At 36.6% G+C, this 23,242-nt stretch overlaps 2 protein-coding genes across 3 annotated transcripts in view; both read left to right on the forward strand.

Annotated features, from left to right (window-relative positions):
* Positions 1-15,227, forward strand: part of LOC149803264 (uncharacterized) — a 56,864-nt gene extending 41,637 nt beyond the window's left edge. Inside the window, exons 5-6 of one of the 2 annotated variants that reach the window (XM_089952914.1) lie at positions 544-2,772; positions 15,098-15,227. In XM_089952914.1, the coding sequence (XP_089809040.1) occupies positions 544-2,768 (2,225 nt within the window). In that variant the 3' untranslated portion in view covers positions 2,769-2,772; positions 15,098-15,227. Of the gene's footprint in view, positions 1-543; positions 13,098-15,097 lie in introns of those variants that run through there. The other variant, XM_089952915.1, reaches the window with a different exon arrangement.
* On the forward strand, positions 13,245-21,440 carry LOC149803265 (uncharacterized). Its single transcript, XM_089952916.1, has one exon. The coding sequence runs from the start codon at positions 15,229-15,231 to the stop codon at positions 16,933-16,935; it is 1,707 nt and encodes a 568-aa protein (XP_089809042.1). The 5' UTR covers positions 13,245-15,228; the 3' UTR covers positions 16,936-21,440.
* Positions 21,441-23,242: the final 1,802 nt, after the last annotated feature.

Here is a 23,242-nt window from a genome sequence, read left to right on the forward strand (position 1 = left end):
AGGCATACCACAGCAGTTCTAGATCATTTATTTTGAATTTAGTTAATTTAGGCCATAGTAAGTTATTTGAGTTTAAATGCTGGTGATAGTTTCAAATGTCGGGTTGTTTATGGTGAGAAATATCGGGTACTCTTTGAAAATCTAGAGTTTTTTCCCAATTACCCAGTGGCAAAGCTTCCTGACGCAAATTTGAGTGTGGATGCATGTGGTCCCAAGAATGGTCTATCTACAATTGCTTAATCTTTGCATCTTTTGAATCTGGTACTCCAGCTATGCCACTGGTTCTCATATCATAAAATATGGGGGAGGAGGGCAACTTTTTAGAGTAACATTTTATGAAAAATAATTTTGTAAACAAATGTGACAGATATTTTTAGGATTGATACTATAATATAAATTAACTATCAAAAGAAAAATAATGACTTTCCTTTAAAAGTTTATTGTTTCATGCATTTATTTTGTTAAAAATTGTCAGACTCTACCAAGATTTTGACCACTGAGAAGTCTTCAACTGGCAAACAAAATTTTGTTCTTATGTTACAGATAGGATAAACAGAGAACACCTCACTCAAAGAGCAAGCCCTCCTCCTCCTATTTTTTCATCTCCTCCTAAACCTCATCTCCCCTCAGGCAGCCAGGGTCAGGATCAGCCTATTTTGCACACTAGAAATATTGCTGGGATCAAAAAACCTCAGGAAACTAGGTTACATAACCAAGACATGTATAATGCAGCAAAGTCTCTTCAGAAATCATCTTGTGAAAAATCTGACTGTGCAAAGTCTAAAAAAGTAAATAACACAATATTCTTGACTGCTGAAAATTTTGAAAAAGACAAATCGGCAAGTATGCTTGGAATATTATCTAAAGATGGTGCTGTTATAGATTTGAGCCACTGTGGTACAGAACATTTTGACAGTGATGTTCATATGAACAGACAGCAGTGTTCATTATGTGGAAAAGTGTTCAGGCAGAGAGAAGGTTTAAAGTTGCACATGAGAGTACATACAGGAGAGAGACCTTACATTTGTGAATTTTGTGGAAAAGTATTTAGTCGAAAATTTGTATACACAGTCCATCTTCGAGTACATAGTGGAGTGAGACCTTATGTATGTGATATTTGTCAAAAAACTTTCATGTATAAAACATCATGGTTTAGGCACAAGAAACAGAAATCTTGTTATTACTATGGAAGAAAGGAGACTGGTTTGAAGGTGCATGTCAGCCATGACAAAGACCATAAAGATGAGCTTAAAGACCAGTCTGGATTCATGGATTGGACTGTGGTAGAGAATGGTCATCCACTAATACATGCACTTGGTGATGAAATTGAAAACCAGTTAGACACTGGTTCAGAAGACATTGCAACAGAAGAGAAGGAAATACTCAGAAAAGACCAACACCAGTTTGGACTATTCACAGAAAGTGTGCAAGGAGTGGATAGTTTGGACACTGAAAAGAACCTTGTAAATCAGAACTTAGGCATTATCCAGTTAGATCACAATCAAAAAGGGCTACAGATTAATTTGGGTTTGCAAAATAAAAACAGTGGTGAAATGGCAGAAACACAAAACCTGGAAAAATTATGGAAATTGTGTAGCACAGTTGGTAGCCATGTTCCTTCAACTCAAAGCAATGATGCCAATATTTTGGGGAGGGCAAGAAGGCTTATAGAACAGGATGAAATTTGTGAACAGTCCTGGCTAGAAGAACAAAATATTACAAAGAAGGAGACCACAAATTTGAAAAATAGTGATGGTCTGGGAGGAGGAGACATAATCAAAATAGAGGTTGAGGAGGGAATTAGAGAAGATTGTGTAGTTATAGAAGACAGTGACAGCCAAGAAGTAAAAATTGAAAATGTGGAGTTGCCAGTCAGAGAGAATAGTCAAGAAAACAACCTCAGAAATTCAGAGAATAGTCAAATTTCTTCATTTTTGGACTGTTATAGTGCAAAGCAAACAATGGAAAGAATTGGTAGAGTGTCTGTAAGTTTACACAAATATCCCAAATCTTTGGAAGAAAGCAGACAAAGCTATTCACATGATGAACATAGCACTGTCATGCCTTTGTATCCAATGACTTTTTCAGATCACTCTCCTACATCTAAAACAATAAGAGAACTTGATCAGCATCAGTTTACTTCAGTTGGAGTTTCTTCATCAAAAGGTAAAGTTGTGAGATTTGATTTCTCAGGGGAACCAAGCATTCAGTCACAAAATGGAAACATTAGTTGTGGTGATTTTGAAGATAGAAGAAATAATTCAAAATCTGAGAATCCCTGTCCGACACCTAATCCCATGCTGTCATCAAAATCTGCAAGCATTAGGCACATCTCCAGGAATACACACTCCCAGAACACCTCACAAACAAATAGTTTGAATGCTCAAAACTTGATTAAAGTTGACACTGATCCCAGCAATCCAGGTCAGCGCATTTATGTCTGCATACTGTGTGGATATGGCTCAATGAGAAAATGTGATGTTGAGAAGCATATCCGGACCCACACTGGTGAACGTCCCTATTGCTGTCAAGTTTGTGGGAAAGCTTTTGTTTCATGCAGTGCATATAATGTGCATTGCCGAATCCATAGTGGGGTGAAGCCATACAAATGTGACTTGTGTTCCAAAGCTTTTGTTGACCGAAGTGCTCAGTTGAGACATTTACGGTGTTTTCATGGCCTTAAGCCATACAAATGTCCAGATTGTCCCCAGATGTTTAACACAAAAGCAGAGTGTGATATTCATCACTTCACCCATGCAGCTACCTGATAAGGTACACTGAATGAATATGAAAGAAGGGAAAAAAGAAAACTTTATAATTCAGCATCATATGCAAATGGCTTTAGATCTGTTATGATTGGTTCTGTTTAAATTGAAGAAAATCCAGACCACTTTGGGTCCATCTGTGTGTAGATAAATATTAAATAATTCGATGAATCTTTATAAATGTTATAGGAATGGCAGCATTTGGTTGGTTAGTTTTGTAAAAAGAAAATAACTTTCATTTTTTACTAGTATTCATGACCTAAATTAAAGCGTTTTAGAACGAACTTCAAAACATTAACCTTAAAGCAGATAATAATATGAAAATGAGAAAAGCTAAACAAATAACAGAGATTACAATATTGGAACTGAGAAAAAAGCACTTTATAATGGAAGGTCACAAATGACCTTGTGCCATATTGATGCTTCTGCATAAATTGGTTCACAAACCCAGCAATTGGCAAATCTTTGAAACATTTGTATTGACTCCATTCTTGAATTAAAAAGAATGGCAGTGACCTAGGTTTCAAGCTAAAAGTAGATGATGAGGGTTGGTACATGAACACAATCACATTGAAAGTGTTCACCAGGAAGCAGTTATACCTAAAGTGTTCCAGATGTGATATGGTCATTGGAATTTTGCAATATGGCTGCATATCCTCATGCTTTAAATTAGTTTTGTGTAGCTTCACACCATGTAGAAGTTTCCCCACTTTGATAACTCTTCCCTCAGTGGGTGGATGCAATTGTAAATCTGTTATGCTTACTGCCTCTAATTATGTCCTGAGGTTTAAAGTTGGTGTCATTAATGGTGTGGACAGCATTATGTAACATTATATTTGTATGCAGTGGCAGTGTCACATATTCTTGGCTTTTTGTTCCATTAGTCACTATGATGACATTGTTAACCAAATAGTCTCAGTTAGGAGATAGTGATGATCCAAATGATGTTCAACGAGATGAAATTGAAACTGTACCGGGTGAACTGAATAGATATATCACTCACTTTGTAACATTTTTTTAATAAGAAATTTATCCTTCACAGCTCAAGGAGAAAAAGCTTTATGGTTAACAAGTGTCAGATAAGTATTTTTTTGACCTTTTCAAAGCATCATTGCTACTGGTGTTGTATGGCTTATCTCCCTTGATAAATGTCTGTGTAAATTTCATTTGTGCCAAAAATAGTGTTATGACTTCAGCTGTTACTAAATTGGTTTACTAATTCGTTTTTATCTGATCTATAATGTAAAATTTATGTAATAAAATGGACTGCTCCAGTAGCCTATTGGTTAGAGAGTCCACCTTGGAGTCAGGAGGTTGCGGTTTCGAAACTCCGGCTGAGCCATACCAAAGACCTTTAAAAATGGTACTAACAGCTGTCTCACATGGCACTCAGCATTAACAGGTTCGTGTTAAGACTGGTCGTCCTGGTGTCAGGATAATATGACTGGGTGGGACATCATGCTATATGTCTGGGGCATGATGCCCCAGTGCTAGACATCACTATAAACTGCCACACTGTAGACGTCGTAGTGATATGACTGAAAAATTGTTAAAGCTATGTTAAAAATACAAAACACACACATGTAATAAAATGGTCCATTTAGTGCCATGTTATCAATTCATTATACATATAATCTGTAGTCTGCCTCCAGTCAAGTGTGAATCATATTCCGCATCTTGCCTTCTAGAGCACAGGTTCTCAAACTGTGGTATGTTGACCACTTTTGGTCCACAAACACTATTCAGGTGGTCAGTGGAAAGGTTGTGGAACAATCAAGAACCTCAGCTTTGCATAAAAAGGTCTTATCCATCCATTGCATTAGAAAGAAAAGACAACTGATATTAAAATATCTGTTGTGAGCTTTTATCAATAGAACAAAAAATCTTAATTATTATTAAGTTTTTTATATGTAGCACTTTTATGCAAAGCACTTTACAGTAGTTAGATAACGGTACAACTGACATAAGGAAAGATTATTAAGTGGTCTGCCTAAACCCCAAGCAATCATTAAGTGGTATGCTAAGACCCTCAGCAATGTTCAAGTAATCCGTGAAAAAAACGTTTGAGAACCACTGTTCCGAAGGTATTTACCTGGCACACTAACAGTCTAGATGAGGATTATTTAATCCTTTCAAACCTTAAAAAATTTCAAATCAGACCTTGTTCCATCAGCAAAATTTAGTAATTTGAAAAAATAATGTCATCAATTGTGAGTGTAATGTTAATGAATGATATATTTAGTAGATAGAGCAACCTAATGTACATAGAGAGCTGCATGGTTGTGACATAGATGCAGGTAAAAATACTGCTTATAGCAGTTGGTATCTTGCATGTTATATAGATGTACTGGCTTCTACTTTTACCTGTGCTAACATCTGCATCACATGTAAATATTTTCAAAGACAGGAAGTAGGGTACAATTTTTAATGGACTGGAGGCAGACTAGTTTTGTGTGTATACATCTATACTAATTTTCAGTAATATAATAAACTCTCAGGGGTCTATTGAAACAATTAGCAGATATGCAATAAAGTCTTGATTATTCTATTTCCTCATTTAAATAGCCATATGTAGAAACTAGAGCTGAAACTATGTGAAATTTTCCTGTTTGAATATTCATTGTATGTATTTGGACACAATTTGAACATTCATTTATGTTAGTAAACATATCAAATCCATCCTCTTTTCTTTGCTTACTTTGGTATTCATTAAGCTCCCACCCCACCTTTGCCAAGCTTCATAGAAAATACTGTAAACTAAGTCGTCATGACCAAATTAAATGACATTTTAGGGGTCCTGAGTAAATTTGTTGAGGATTCAGAGTTAAAAAAATAAAAATGTTTTAATTTTCATGTCTGTCTTCAACTCATTGTGAGCACGCATATTCCTGTAGTGCTGAAAATGGACAGTAAAGAAGGACAGAAACTTGATTACCTGTTTAGTTAAATGCAGCAATAATCTAAAAAATATCTCTGAGAAGTGGTTTTGTTTTCAATCAAAATTGCATGCACATGTGACCAATATAATAAATTTGGCTACAGTGATTGCATGTCTTAGGAATCATTCATATATGCCAAAAATAGTATCAAATTAGGACTGACTTTCTGACCAACCAATTGGGCATTGGGAGTTTCTGATAAGCCATAAGAGACTGTATTCAGACTAGATCAATACTTGTTTTCTAGTTGAAACAGATACATGACCTCATTGTATACATAAAATGTACACTGCAATAAGTGTGAAATAGTCTTCTGGATTATGTAAACTTTCTTCTGTAAACATCATAACACCAACCAGGACCAGGCATCAAGGAACTCGCTCCCGACCTTGACCAAATTAGTGAGTGGAACATTCAGTTTTAAGGGCTCAGAAGAATTCCTAATAAACTGGTCATTTTCAAAATTGCATAGGAAAGAAAATTTGAAATAATCCCTGCCCATATTTAAATATGTGCTGATAATCATGGTTGTATAAAGCCAGAATAGCAGGCTCTACTGCAACAGCAAACTCCATGGCCCCAACAACTTAAATGGTTCTGTTCCGATGTCATGTCAACTGGAAAGTGTACATCTTAGTTGTTGACATATGCATTACTGACTTTTACAAAAATAAAATAAAAACTAGTGTCAGATTTTAAGCATATTTGGTAGTTCTATAGCTGACTGTGCAGTGAATTCAAAACTTGAATAAAAGACCAAATCTGGAGTTAACTTTTTGAGGTAAGATTGTGGTGGGTAGTAGAATGAATTGGTCAATAGCAGGTCACAAATGCTTTGGTGATGTGATTGATATTCAATACCATGTTCTTCATAAATATGCCAACTAACACATTATCTCTTTTTTTCAAGAGTGCCTCAATGACAATGAATACAAATGATGATGTATGGAGGATTGTAACCATTCAGAATTTTGACACCATGATCACCTTTTGAGTCAGAATTTGAATTTAAGTTGTTCTCTTGTAAACTCATTACATGTTGCATGGTTCACATTTCACCTTGGGAATCTCGGGTGGCCAAGTTTAAGGTGCTTACATTTAACAATCACTACCATCTCACCTTTGTCCTCTTGGGTTCAAAGTCTCAAACTCAGCCAACATGGGTATGTGAGATAGCTTCCCAGTAGCTTCCTGTGGGTCAGTGGTTCTTCATGGATTTTTCCAGGTTCTTCTTCCACCAAATATACTGGCTGCCACATATAGCCTATCATGTGCTGAAAAATGGCATTAAACCCACATTTCACCTTCTTTCTTTTACAAAATGCTGCTCAACTTGCTAGGTAAAGAAAAAATATGTGATTTTCACCAAGTGTTACAGTTTTGATGTGTTGTACATACACATTCTGTAATGGTGATGAATGACATTACTGATTTGTGTTCAGTAGTACAAAAATGTCTGCACCAATCATAGTTTCACTGCTAATTATTTGTGAAAAGTAATCTTCAGTTAGGATTCGGTCAATGTGGGTTGGTGAGAAAGCTTGCCAGTAGCTTCTCGTGGGTCGGTGGTTCTTCCCGGGTTCTTCCTCCACCATTAATACTGGCCACCATGCATAGCCTATCATGTGCTGAAAAATGGCATTAAACCCCACAACAACAACAACAATAATCTTCAGTTAGAAGTATTGGCATAGTCTTCAAAGTGTTGGCATGCTTAGTACCTAAATAGACAAAATGAATATAATATATACATGAAAAATATGTTTAGGGAAAATATATCATGGAAATGGACAACTGGAAAAAAATTAATTATTACTTAATAAAGTTACAACTCCACTAAGTACAATACTTAGACTACAGTACAGAATATACAAATCTGGAAGCAGTCCACATGATTAGTTTAATCAAATCCTGTAGACAGGTAAATGGCAAATTCAGTGTTGCTTTGTTCTTTAATGTTAGGCACCAGTATTGTAGTGAAACACTGGCCTTGAGTGGGAAGGACTTGATATGCTATCATAATGTTTTATTGGTTTATATTAAGTGACAAAAGACTTGTATCTTCACTGTTATGTTCAATACATACGCAAAGTTAGCCACTTCATTGTGATAGGATTCCAGTGACATCACAGTAGTGGGAAATAAAGCATGCCAGATATTTAATTTTGACATATAATCACTTGTCCAGGGTGATTTTAAATTCTAATTTAAACAAATAATTGGTTATTGAAAGATCATGAGAGTAGATGCAAAATGTTAATAGTGAATGGAATATGTTAATAGTGCATGGTATTATTAGAAACTTTTGGAGATCTGTCATTTCACTTTTAATACCATACATGGTTATTACTGTTTGTTATTTTAGGATATCATTTCACTAATGGTTTTTTAAATGGTGCAGATTTAGTATTTCATTGCTTAAATTTTTTTGTTATATTGTTATAAAACATTCCTGTGTTTTAATGTCATATGTTTTTTATATGTACGGTAAAGCAGGCTAGCTCTGTAAGTTGTATATGGCAGATGAAGTAACATACCTTGGCCAAAAATTGAAAGTTGGCAAAACATGACACTTTTTTGTGTACTGTACAGGCAGCATATTGACGATCCTTTGTGTAGTATACAGGCAATATAGTGACACTCCTTTGTGTACTGTACAGGCAACACAGTGACTCCTTTGTGTACTGTACAGGCAGCAAATTGACACTCCTTTGTGTACTCTACAGGCAACATGTTGACACTCCTTTGTGTACTGTACAGGCAACACATTGGCACTCCTTTGTGTACTGTACAGGCAGCACATTGACACTCCTTTGTGTACTCTACAGGCAACACATTGACACTCCTTTGTATACTATACAGGCAAGACATTGACACTCCTTTGTGCACTATACAGGCAACACATAGACACTACTTTGTGTACTGTAAGGCAACACAGTGACTCCTTTGTGTACTGTACAGGCAGCACATTGACACTCCTTTCTGTACTGTATAGGCAACAGTGACACTCCTTTCTGTACTGTACAGGCAACACAGTTACACTCCTTTGTGTACTGTACAGGCATCATATTGACACTCCTTTGTGTACTGTTCAGGCAACACTGACATTCCTTTGTGTACTGTACAGGCAACATATTGATACTCCTTTGTATACTGTACAGGTAACACATTGACTCTTTTGTGTACTCTACAGGCAGCACATTGACACTCCTTTGTGCACTGTACAGGCAACATAATGACAACTTTATATACTGTACAGGCAACAGTGACAGTCCTTTGTGTACTGTACCGGCATCACATTGACACTCCTTTTTGAACTACAGGCAACATAATGACACTCCTTTGTGTACTGTACAGGCATCACATTGACACTCCTTTGTGTACTGTACATGCAACACACTGACACTCCTTTGTGTACTGTATAGGCATCACATTGACACTCCTTTGTGTACTGTACATGCAACACACTGACACTCCTTTTTGTACTGTACAGGCAGCACATTGACACTCCTTTGTGTACTGTACATGCAATACTGTACATGCAACACATTGACACTCCTTTGTGTACTGTACATGCAGCACATTGACACTCCTTTGTGTACTGTACAGGCAGCATATTGACATTTCTTTTTATACTGTAAATGCAACATATTGACACTCCTTTGTGTACTGTACAGGCAAAACAGTGACTCCTTTGTGTACTGTACAGGTGGCACATTGACACTCCTTTGTGTACTGAACATGCAACACATTGACACTCCTTTGTGTACTGTACAGGCAGCGCATTGACATTTCTTTTTGTACTTTAAATGCAACATATTGACAACTTTGTGTGCTGTACAGGCAACACAGTGACACTCCTTTGTGTACTCTACAGACATCACATTGACTCTCCTTTGTGAACTGTACAGACAACATAAAGACACTCCTTTGTGTACTGTACAGGCATCACATTGACACTCCTTTGTGTACTGTACAGGCAACACAGTGACACTCCTTTTTGTACTGTACAGGCAACACATTCTTGTGGGTCAGTGGTTCTTTCCAGGGTTTTCCTGGGTTCTTCCTCCACCATTAATAATGGCCACCATGCATAGCCTATCATGTGCTGAAAAATGGCATTAAACCCTACAACAACAGGCAACACAGTGACACTCCTTTGTGTAATATACAGGCAGCATATTGACACTCCTTTGTGTACTGTACAGGCAACACAGTGACACTCCTTTTTGTACTGTACAGGCAGCACATTCTTGTGGGTCGGTGGTTCTTTCCGGGGTTTTCCTGGGTTCTTCCTCCACCATTAATAATGGCCGCCATGCATAGCCTATCGTGTGCTGAAAAATGGCATTAAACCCTACAACAACAGGCAACACAGTGACACTCCTTTGTGTACTATACAGGCAGCATATTGACACTCCTTTGTGTACCGTACAGGCAACACAGTGACACTCCTTTGTGTACTGTACAGGTGGCACATTGACACTCCTTTGTGTAGTGTACAGGCAACACAGTGACTCTTTTGTGTACTGTACAGGCAGCACATTAACACTCCTTTGTGTACTGTATAGGCAACATAATGACACAACTTTGTGTACTGTACAGGCAACACAGTAACATTCCTTTATGTACTGTACAGGTGGCACATTGACACTCCTTTGTGTACTGTACAGGCAACAGTGAAACTCCTTTGTGTAATGTAAGGCAACACAGTGACTCCTTTGTGTACTGTCAGGCAGCACATTGACATGCCTTTGTGTACTGTACAGGCAACACAGTAACATTCCTTTGTGTATTGTACATGCATCACATTGACATTCTTTTGTGTACTGTATAGGCAACATAATGACACAACTTTGTGTACTGTACAGGCAACACAGTAACATTCCTTTATGTATTGTACAGGCGGCACATTGACACTCCTTTGTGTACTGTATAGGCAACAGTGAAACTCCTTTGTGTACTGTAAGGCAACACAGTGACTCCTTTGTGTACTGTACAGGCAGCACATTGACATGCCTTTATGTACTGTACACACATCACATTGACACTCCTTTGTGTACTGTAAGGCAACACAGTGACACTCCTTTCTGTACTGTACAGGCAGCATATTGACACTCCTTTGTGTACTGTAAAGGCAACACTGTGACACTCCTTTGTGTATTGTACAAGCAGCACATCAAACTCCTTTGTGTACTGTACACACTGTTCTAACCATGTACTTATTACATTTGTTGCATGTATTGGATGTGCAAGAAGCATATACAAAAGTGATCTTGATATAAAATACTTTTTGAAGATCACAAAAGAGTAGGATAGGTGTGGTGCCCTATTTATCAAGGACAAACTGTTTGCAGCATCTGATGTAATATCAATGGTCATAACAGATAAGTTATACATGAACTGTGAAATTGTTGTGGGGGGTACCAGTTTTTGTGGTATTCATGGGTATGCTAGACAAAGAATTTAAAGTTGCATCTAAATGTAAACCCAGCTTTGATATTTGAAAGCAGTACACCCTCCCATGCCTTAGTAAAGTATTGCTTGTTTCAATACAGATAGTATTTATAGTGCTGATATATATATATATATATATATATATATTAGGAACAGTGGGAACTGACCATGATTTAATTCCCATGTAAAATTTTCTGTACTAGTGTGATAGCTCTCTGATGCTATAATGATAAATGCAGAATAATCATGTAGGGAATATAAAATAATACATTTTCAACTGGTATGCACTATGCTATACTGAATAGATATATTAATGTGAAAGCAGTTGCCATGTCTGATCCAAACATCAGTTGTTTCATGAATACAAGTTTTCACTCCATTTTTTACTCTGTTCATCACAAGTACTATTCCCTATTCCACTAAAGCAAATGCAACACAAGAACATATTGTGATCACTAAGTATGATATATACATATAACAACTGCTGAATAAGCAATCTACCAATCAGTTCTGCTTCATTAAAGCCCATTTTCACCAAGTCTTTCAGAAGTGACAGCTTGCCTTGTCTAAAGATGGTCTTAAGGGTAGATGTTTTCAGATAGATTGGGAACATATCTGAATTTACATACCCAATGTTCTACTATTAATTTAATTGATCAGTTACTTAGAATGAATACCATACATGAAAATGTGATTAGAGTTTATTGTAGAATTTGTTGACATAAATGATCATGCATCTGGCACAAATGGCAGTATGAGGCTTTTTTTCTTGAAATGAGACAGCAGCCTTTCCCTGCTATGTGCTTTGAAAACATCAAAAAGACTGATTCTGCTGTCTGATTATACCAATGAGCCATGTACAGACTTCACATGGTATCAAAATCCAGTCACCTAACAGGACTCCTTAGGATCAGGCAGGTCCTCAGTGGTAGATGTTACTTCAAATTTCCCACTCTACTCCTTTTTCTTAGACACCTGTATCATTACCATTGTGATATATATATATATATATATATATATATATATATATATATATATATATATATAAATAACATGACTTTTAAGGTGTTGGTATAAAGCAATTTGATATACCAATACTATTGGTATATCAAATTGTGATCCGTCTATGATGCAATGATACGCTTACGTAAACATTCTTGGAACTGTGTGCTGTTGGGTCTCTTCCTATAGATCATTGATGGATTTCCACTCATTAATCATTAATGACATATGATAATAATGATACAGAGTAATAATAATCTGTTTTCGAAATGAATTTAACATGGTACACAATTTAATCACAATCCTTTCTTCTCTCAATTGCCCCTCCCCTCTCATGCACAAGGGACAAAATATGCAGAAATCTGGAGTGAGAGAGAGAAAAACTTGGGCTGGATAAAAAATCCTTTGAAATTGCACCAAATAACCTACAATATCATTCTTCATAACGGTATGTTTACACATCCCTTGAGACCTCAATAAATTGTTTATATAATCAATGATACAAAGTTGTAATTGCCGGTCGACACAGTAAAGTAAATGTCATGGTTACATGGCACACATATGTAATATATTTAAGGCTTTGTTGATATTATTGTTGTTTCTTAAACCTATTATAAGGTTCTAAAAATTGATTATTATTAATTAAATATGAAAATATCCAAATGCTGCCCCATCTCCCTCTCTCTCTGATGGCCATTGTATCAAGATAATGGCGAAAATCGATGAAAAGATAAGAATAAAGGATTCTTGCATTTGTAATAACACAACATCTCTGGACCAATGAAGAATGATGGTAAATGTTAAGTCAAACTGACCAAAGGAATTGCGAAAAAGAGAGAGAGAGAGAAACAAATTTATGGTCAGTAGTAATGTTAATTAAAGGAGAATAATGACTTAGATCAACTTTGAATACATTAAAATATTTTAATTACTTCTTGTTGGTTCGTTGTTTTGCTTAGATTATATTCCACGCTAATTTCCTTGTGCCTGTATGTCAGTGCATTGATGAGCGTTCAGTATTCAAGAATCTATGTGTCTTTAGGCCTAGTGCTCTACTTTCTTTATTAAAATCATCTTTCATGTATAAATTATATTGATTTAATTAATGTGAATAAAAATAGAAACTCAGAAATGAAAACAATCAACTTATCAATATGAAAATGAGATTATGAATAGGCACGAAAAGATAGAACTACATTATGTAGCAGACACACTCGGAAAGGATGTGAGTTCATTCACCCAGTCAATACAAGTTGCCTCATCAATCTAACTTGTTCAAATGTATGTGTTTATGTATGTATGTGTGTATATATATATATATATATATATATATATATATATATATATATAAAGATATATTGCTAATGGACAAGTCAGCTCTGTTAGATGGGCTGTTATTTCTTGGTAACCATGAAGTAGCTAGCAGCCAATAGTGGTAACTTGTGTACAATCATGCAGCACTTATTGAAAATTTCATCAGGGAAGATCCTGGAAAGAAAAAGACTGAACTCAAATTTTGTCCACCTTAAATATTATAGCTTTAAAAATTTAACTTGGCAATGATTACTGAGTGATGTTTGTTAAGTGTAAATATCATATATAGGGGAACATTTCCAGTTGCTTTTATCTCCACAATCTTGATAGTGACTTGAAAGTTGCAAGTATTTAAACTTGTGAATAAACAGTATCAAAAATCCTGAAAATAAAATGCACTGAATTTTCAGAAATTGTGAGGCCAAAACAAATGAACAGGGCAGGAATTTTCTTAAGTACAATTATAGTATTTATTTCTCAGCCCATAAAATATATAGTTTATAACTCTAAAATGTATGCAGACTGTGGGTATATGTTTATCATTCACCATTACAAATTCCATAATCAAAACAGACCTTTTAATAAAACATACCTGCCTCATGCCATTGGAGTAAAAAGCATGATATGATGGCATGATACTCAGTTTCCTTTTTCAAATGCAGCGACTCATTTCCTTTTTTCAAAATTCGATAGAGAGGTACCCATGCCTGGGGGGGCCTCCAGAGTGGCCAAGTGGTCTGAAGCGCTTATCGTTATGAATCACTGCAATCTCACCTCTGTCATGTGTGGGTTCAAGTTTTGGGTTCAGCTGATGTGGGTATGTGAGAAGTTTGCCAGTAGCTTCTTGTGGGTTAGTGGTTCTTTCTAGGGTTTTTCCAGGTTCTTCCACCACCCATACTGGCTGCCATGTTTAGCCTATCATGTGCTGAAAAATGGCATTAAGCCCTACAACAACAACCAATACCTGGAAGGGAGATAACTCTTGATCAGTTTTATTAGCCACACCAACAGTGTGTGTGTGTGATTTGGATTTTTAACGTAGCTTTAACAATTTTTCAGTCATATCGCTATGATGTCTGCAGTGTGGCAGTTTATAGTGATGTCTAGCACTGGGGCATCATGCTGCAGACATGTTGCATCATGTCCCACCCAGTCACATTATCCTGACACTAGGATGACCAGTCCTAATGTTAACCTCTTAATGCTTAGCACCTAGCAAGTCAGCTGTTAGTACCATTTTTATAAGTCATTGGTATGACTCGGGCGGGGTTGAACCTGCGACCTCCTGCAGTTAAGGCAGACACTAACCACTAGGCCACCAGAGCAGTTACCCACACTAACAGTATTGCAGTTTAAACAGGTTATGCAATAGTAAAACCACCATAGATCTTGAGGCCCTTAAATGCAAGACTTTCTATCTGCAGCATCTTACTTGTGTATTCATTGGACCTCTTAAACCTGGTCTTTTTCACAGTTAGTCTTTATATGCTTGTAGTTGTTGTAGCTGTATTTTGACTATATTTGACTTGACTTACTTGGAGCATGTGACAGAGTCAGAGTACCAATATGTATGTAATTGACCAAAACTAATCATATAAAAATTTTCACTGTCTTTTCCAGATAATGGGGATTCCACCAAGAAGATTACAGTTGCTGGACAAACTGTAAACAGCAAACCTAACCCTACCGTTACAACTTCTGAATCACAAACAATCAATATTGCTGCCATAGAAACAAACTCCTCTGAAATTATGCCAAGACCAACTCTTGCAACAGATACTGAATTCATTCCCAACCAAAATGTTCATGTCTCTGTTACTGAAGATGCTGATTTCATGAAGGATGACACACAGTTACTCAAGTGCATGATTTGTGATGTTAATTTCACTTCAGAGGAATCATTGCAATCACATGCATCAGTGCATGGAGAGGAGAAATTGGCATTTTCCTGCCCAGAGTGTGGGCAGTTGTTCTCCACAAGTATAGCACTGGAAGAGCATCAGCAGTCCCACATTGATAGGAAACCGTTTGTGTGTGCAACTTGTGGGAAAGCATTTTCTGATAACTTGGCATGGAAAAGACATAAAGACAGACATGCAGGGATTCGACCTTCCCGTGGCTACAGTGGCAAAAGTCAGATTTCACATGGAGCTACTTTTGCTACAACACATGAGGGAACTCTGGTAAAAATGCATCAAGCACAAGGTCGATGGCAAGTAAAGAGACAAAATGTACATTATTATGATAAAATTCCTGAGAACAACCAGAATTGGTGCGATATTTGCAGCAAACAGTTCTCATGTAAATTCAGCTACATTCGCCATCGAAGAATTCATACTGGAGAGAAACCATATGTCTGCAACACTTGTGGCAAAGCTTACTCAGATGGCAGTGCATGGATTAAACACACACGTACACATACTGGGATCAAGCCATACCAATGCGAGACTTGTGGGAAGCAGTTTTATGATAAGCGAACTTGCCGAGTCCACATAGAAAGTCATTTGAGGAAAAAACGTGGAATGTCAGAGAGGGACATGCAACAAAGCAGCACTGTCACAAAGTCAGAGGAATCAGCAAAAGTGGAAAGGAGAGGACTTAACAAGTCAGAGAGTGAGAAACCTGAGAAGGATGATCAACATGAAACTTTGGATACATCTTTGTCTGGGGACCTTGAGGCTTTCTTCATACCAGTTCCAGATATGGCTGAGCTAGATTTGGCCACTCATAGTAATTCAGAGAATTTGGAGACTACAAATGTTTCCTCTCTGGTGATAAGTGATGTGAAGGGAAGCTTTAACTCAGGCAGCTTAGAAACATTCACTGATGATAGTACAGTGGTCATTCAGAAAACATCAACCAGTACTGCTCATCCAATAAGTGGCTTGAAAAAAGCAGTCAAGATTAGCAAAATCTCACTCAAGAATCTCTCACCACCTTTGCTGCATGAAAGGCAGGGCAGAACCAATGGTGAGAAATCTTGTCGTTGCAAGCATTGTGGAAAAATCCTTGCCACAAAACACAGTTTAGAACGGCATGTGCGATTACACACTGGTGAGAAACCTTTTGGTTGTAATGTTTGCGGGAAGAAATTCTCTGACAACAGTGTGTGTGTTAAACACATTCGGCAGCACAGTTTAGCGATTGATTCCTCAACTGACATGCAAGATGGCTTGGTTAGTAGCCGTTACAAGTGTGGCATCTGTCAGAAAATGTTCTCTAGTCAAATTGCATGTGACAATCATGCCACCTTCTGTTATGGGATTCAGGTCAGTCCAGACGATTTTTCTGTGGAATCGATGGAAAATTCAGAGATCTTCGTTCCAACATCAGGGAGCAGCTCAGTGCTCTCTCTCAATGATGAGCTTTTTAAGTGTCCACGATGTGGGAAGATATTTGCAGATAAGTCAGCATGTATGAACCATCTCTCTCTTCATTGTGGAAAAACTGTCGAATAGTTTATTTAAAACTTGAGGCATTTAGGTGAGGTAAATAATATGATTTTTTTTTTTTTTTTAGTGCACACACACCTACACAGGGGTCATATGTACCAGGCAAACTGGTGACTAAGTTGTTGAAAAAATGTAATCTTCACCTTCTTCTGTTAGGAAATTGAAAATGATTTCATCCTGTAATTGTTCTGGATGTACACTAAGTGACAAATGTTTATATCTTTTGAGATGATTTTTTGACCCTGTCGTGTAGTTAGTGTTGTAGCCTTATTTAAAATGTATTACATGTAATCATAGCTGGTGTTGAGATCAGGTGTGCTGAAAATATGTTTTGATTGCTGATTAAACAAGTTATCATTTGATGAAAACTCATGTTTGTAAACCTAAAACTTGTATACGTAAATAACAATATGTGTTTTAAGAACAGAATAAATGAAAATGCTTTCGTCATATTTTTTTTGAAGATTGTAACTGCCACACTTGCATTATATTCTTCATGCAATCAGTTTGAAACTGTCAATGATCCCAGCAAAAGGTAAAGCAGGTGGACATCACAGTGTCTGGGTAGTACCACTTCGTTAAATTGAGTTTTTTTTTTCAATTCATGGGCACGTAAAGGAAAGAAAATATACAATTGTAGAAAGCAAAGTCTAAATATTATGTGATGGAAGATGATGGCTAAAACAAAATTAAAAACTTAGGTCTGAAATATATGTGACAATGCTATGTTGTGGAATTCGAGAAGTGAGATAAGGTTAAAGTGTTTTCCTTTCATCCTAATATCTAACCAGTACACAACATTGCTGTGAATATGAAAACCATAAATTTACAATCCTCTCAGTGTGAAGAAGCTAGAAAGTTTGTGGTCATATTAAAGAAATCCTTGTTTCTAAAAATAGATGTTCCCACATGACATCCATGGTGCCATATTTCAAATGATATTTTGTACTTCTAAAAAGAAAGGAACACCTAGACTACATCCTTTCAATTACAAATAGGTGTAAACAGTCAGCTGCCATGAGAAGAAGCAATTTAATCTTTCAACTTTTCCAAACTTCACCAAAAATTGACAGTTCAAAAGATTGCATTTCATTTTGAATTAACTCCCTATATATACATAGTTGTAAAGTTGAGATAACTCATCCATAACATCAGTGACCATGGTGGAGTGAAGACCCCTGTGCATGTGCTCTTCTGTGTATGTTATGGTTGTTTTGAACTAGTTCCGAAATGTTCTAAACTCCTAATTTCTTGTGAAGTTCTATTTAAAATACTGAATTAGTTGTTTAAGTGGCAGTTGATTACCAGTTTGTAATTGAAGTATTGTAATCAAGGTACATGTACTCATTTGAGTTAAATTAATTACAATGTATAGCTTCTGTTATGCTTTTTGGAAGTCATTGGCCAAAGTACATCTTATATATCTCACCATCTGAGCATAATAATAATAATAATGAGGACTTTGTATAGCACCTAATCTTTAGAAGCTCTAAGTGCTTTACAGCATTAGTCAACACCTATAAGATAAAAAACATATATAATGATATGATTACAAACACAAACACCATGAAATTAGAAAAAATAGAAAAAAACATGCTGAAAATATTTAAGGTAGGAAACATTATTAGGTCTTTAAGTTTGTTCTTGCAGTCGAAATAAGTGAGTTTTGAGAGCACTCTTGAATGTGATCACTGTGTCTGTGTATCTAAGTTCACTGGGCAATTCATTCCATGTTGCTGGGCCCTGGTATGCAAAAGAACGCTGTCCATATGACTTTGTTTTCATAGTGGGAATAAAAATTGTACAATTGTCAGAAGAGGAGCATAAGTATCTTGCTGGTGTGTACACATGGGTGAGGTCGGATAGGTATGTTTGACTAGAGTTCATCAGTGAAACATAGCACAGAGAACAAATTTTGTGTTTGATTCTGGATCGAATGGATAGCCAGTATAGGGTACAGAGCAGTGGGGAGGTGTGCACTGATCGTGGTACTCAAAGTATGATCCAAGCAGCTGTTTTGAACTTTTTGAAGTTTTTGGAGTAGATATTGAGATGAACCAGACAGAATTGAGTTACAATAGTCCAGTCTTGAAAGTACTAATAAACACACAAGTGTTTTAGTGGCATCAGCTGAAAGATATTTGTGAATGGAGCTGATGCATCTCAGCTCAAGATATGCAGCCTTGCATGTGTTCATGACATGTTGGTGCAATGTGAGAGTACTGTCCATAGTAACACCTAGGTTTTGTACTGATTGTGTGAATTTAATGTTGGTGTTGCTGATATTTATTGTTTGAGGTAAAGGATGTGAACGATAAAGTCTTCGTGTTGTAATCAGAATGGCCTCAGTTTTATCATCATTCATCTGCAGCTTGTTACATGTCATCCATGATTTTACATCAGAAATGGACCTGTCTACACCTTGGATGGTAGCATCAACTTCAGTTGGGTGGCTAGATTTGTATATTTGGGTGTCATCAGCATACAATTGGTGAGACACTGGATGATGATCTATGATACTTGAGAGCGGCTGAGTGTGTAGAATGAAGAGAACAGGTCAAACAACAGACCCCAGTGGAACACCACAACATATATCAACTTTCAAATACGAATACACTGCATATGAATATGATAGATTTATAAGCTTACAAAATGTGTTTATAATATAAATACAGCACAGAGAAACGTCTACTTGAAGTATTTCTTAAAACCAATCTATATATATATATAGTGCATTTCTTGCTTTGACTCTATTACTCTCTATTCTGTAAAAGGAAAAGTCATTTCTCACCAGTGTTCAAGTCTAGCTTGACCCTTTATATGTGTTTGTCTGTGTGTATGTATATATATATATATATATATATATATATATATATATATATATATATATATATTGTGGCATAAAGTGGTACCAATTTTTTGTGACACTGCTTTTTCTTCTCCTTAGAGGTGGCACTACCTGTTCATTGGTAAATGGTCCTATTTCTGAGGTCAAGGTCATATGTTGATTGCTTTGTATGTCCTTTCCTGCTTATGACATTGGTTAATTCTTTTTATTTCTGAGTTTGTAATCTGAATCTGAAGTAGTATTACCCAAGTTGCAAACATTTGATACTACAGTCAAGTTGTCTATAAAAAAAGGGTGGCTTTTTTATGCAGGTATAGGTTTAATGACTAGTGGATAAAGGGGACTTACTGAAGTTTACATTTATAAAGAAGTAGATGGTATACAGAGTTGGCCAAGAAGGCAGTTAGACTGTGCTAGATTATGGGTCATAGAGAACTTGCTTCATTTGTAAAGATCAAGGTCAAAGTTCAAACTACGTTTTGGGGTACTTTATTAAAGTGTGTGTGTGTTTGATTTGGATTTTTAACGTAGCTTTTTAAAAAATCTGTCATATTGCAGTTTATAGTCATGTCTAGTACTGGGGCATCATGTCACAGACATGTAGCATGATGTCCCACCCAGTCACATTATCCTGACTCCAGGCCGACCAGTCTAACACTAATCTCTTAATGCTGAGCACCAAGCGAGGCAGCTGTTAGTACCATTTTTGTAAGTCTTTGGTATGACTTGGCGGGATTGAACCCACAACCTCCTGTATCCAAGGCAGATGCTCTAACCACTAGTCACAGAACAGAAAAGCTTATGGGATGGTGTGTTGTCCATCATCTGTACATCCACTACCTTGAACTTATTTTCACTGCTCTACAACTATGTGTCATACTGCCATTTAATGTTGGTAATATATAACCTGGTGCTGTTGCATAACTTAATCTTTTCTAGATGGAAAATACCCTCTACCTTATGATGAATATTCATCCATCCACAGGGTGATTGACGGAAAGATCTATTTGCTAACCCATGACCCTGGTCCATGCGCACTTGCACTTATTTTTCAGTCACCGCCATGATTACAGTGGTTTAAATTAGTCTTTGAAGACAGTTGCCTTTGCATCAAGTCATACACTGTAAATTAAGTAATTTCTTTTTGTACATTATTTTTTACAGTGTGAAATTACTCTCAGATTAAATATTATTCCTGTTTAGAACTATTTCTCTCTCTCTCTCTCTCTCTCTCTCACACTCAAGTTATTGGCATTTTTGATTAATTTTTTTCTCTTAACCTTGTGTTTACCTACTGGTGTCTGAGTAACATTTGTCGGGATTGAAACAAATTTTATGCCTTGTTCTAGCTCAGGTAGGTATTTAAATATCCCTATCCCAGCTGATTTGATCTATAGCCTGATCTCGATTCTGTTTTATTGTTCTAATAGATAATGATTTAAGATATTTCATATTCCATTTAATCTGACTTGTGTTATTTTTATTCTCCAAAAGGAGGTCACACACCAGTCCTTGCTCTCAGTTATCTGTGTTTAGTAATTGAACACCTTTCTTTCTTAAAAGCCATCACAGAATAATAATACTTTATTATGATTATTATTATTATTATTAGCTAGATTTTTGTTACTGGTGATGTCATTACCATTAAAACATCATTACATTGTATATTGGTTGTTATAATTCATTGAATCTAGTAGTCAGCCTAAACATTGCTGATTTTATTGCGAGTCAAACACCAGCATTGTAGTTGTTTTAGTTCTTTTAATAGAGGCAACATCTGGGCAAGTAAAATCTTATTCCATGCAAATACTCTTACCTAATACTTGATAGTTTTTTTTGTTATTGCATTTCAAAAGTTTTCTCCTGTCTAAGCAGAGTGTGTGAAGTGTGGGCATAAAAAAGCCCACCGAGATACCCACCTCACCTGCCTAGCTTGTATGAATTGTAAAAGGACAGGTAGTTGTCCTTTTTGCAGTCTGTTCCATTGAGGTCTGGGAGCTTGCTGAAAATAAATGGACTTAAAACGAAGGAAGATAGGGCCTTCCTCTTCTGATTTATCCATTGCTGAGTCCCTTGATTCTAACTGTAGGATTGGAAATGGTAGGGCCCCTCTGAAACGCAGGCATGAGTTGCATCCTTAAATGAGGAAGGAGCAGTACTTTTCCAGTCCCATAGGGTAGAGAGCGAGTTGTGCACCCACCCCCCAATTAGTGAGGAGCAGCATTTCTCCAGTCCCATAGGGCTGAGAGTGAGTTACACCTATCCATGATGGAGAACTGTGATAAAAGGCCATAAACTGTTAGGAAGGGCCTTCTTACAGATTAGATTCCCCTGACTAGTCATTAACCTTGCCAATGACTAGTGACCATTCTGAGCACCAGTTACTACAGGGTCCCTGCACTAAAATTATTTTTATTTTCTAGATTTTAAGGAGAAAATGTCAAATATCAGGAGTTATTTTTAAAGTCTGATACTTTGATTAAAGAACACAATACTGCAGTTGGAAGGCACATGTGCAAAAATCTCAGTTTCCACACTCAACCATGGCTACCACTGTAAAATGATCATTGCAAAATTGTTTACTGCAAAGTTACAGTGGAAAAGTAATTTATTTTCTGTAACAAATGTTTTAGTTTAGGTTTTTTATATCAAAGTCCAGGACATTTTATGACAAAAACTAATTTTCAAGGAGGTTTCCAGGATATATTTGTTCATTTCAAATTCCAGTTGGATTCCAAGGCCTTCTTAAAAATCAGGAGGGCATGGGAACCCTGTCACCAGTTGTTGGAACTCCTCTCAGTAAAGGGAATAGGATTGGGGTCAAGACCACCTGTCCTCAGGATATCATTGAATCCTACTTGAGACTGGAAATCTTTGTAGAGACACCAACTTAGGGATAGGAATCCAATGAGCATGCCCCTTGCTAAATTGCTGTGTGATGTCTTCCATGTCTGCATGCAGGGGAAATCTGCCCAGTAATTCTTAGTTCCATCACAAGGGTCACAGAGTACAATTTTAGTGATTTCACCATGCTTGGTGGAGAAAAAAATGTACTGAATTTGCTTATTTTACCTATACTTGATTTGGTGCATTTCATGGGATTTTGAAGTTAGTATCTTTCTGTATATAGTTTATGTATCAGTAAAATGCAAATTGTATAGATATACAGAATGATGAAAGCAACTTATTTACAGCTCTTAGATTCTCCCATATACATAAACTTCCTTGTTTTCTTCTTAGCTCAACTGGTCGTAAGCCAGAAGAGCTTATGGAATGGTCTGTTTCATGTCACCTGACATCTCTGTTAGCACAAGTTTGTTGTCACTACTCCTTTTAAACTACTTGGAGGGTTGCCATTTTACTTCACACACATAGTCCAGTTGGTCCTAAATGAAGATGGTGCTGCTCAGACATCTAATATGGCTTTAAAATCTTGTCATCACTACCCTTTCTGAATGGAAAGAC

Source organism: Sinohyriopsis cumingii, chromosome 3 (genome assembly GCF_028554795.1).
Source record: "Sinohyriopsis cumingii isolate HCF-2022 chromosome 3, ASM2855479v2, whole genome shotgun sequence".
NCBI lineage: Eukaryota > Metazoa > Mollusca > Bivalvia > Unionida > Unionidae > Sinohyriopsis > Sinohyriopsis cumingii.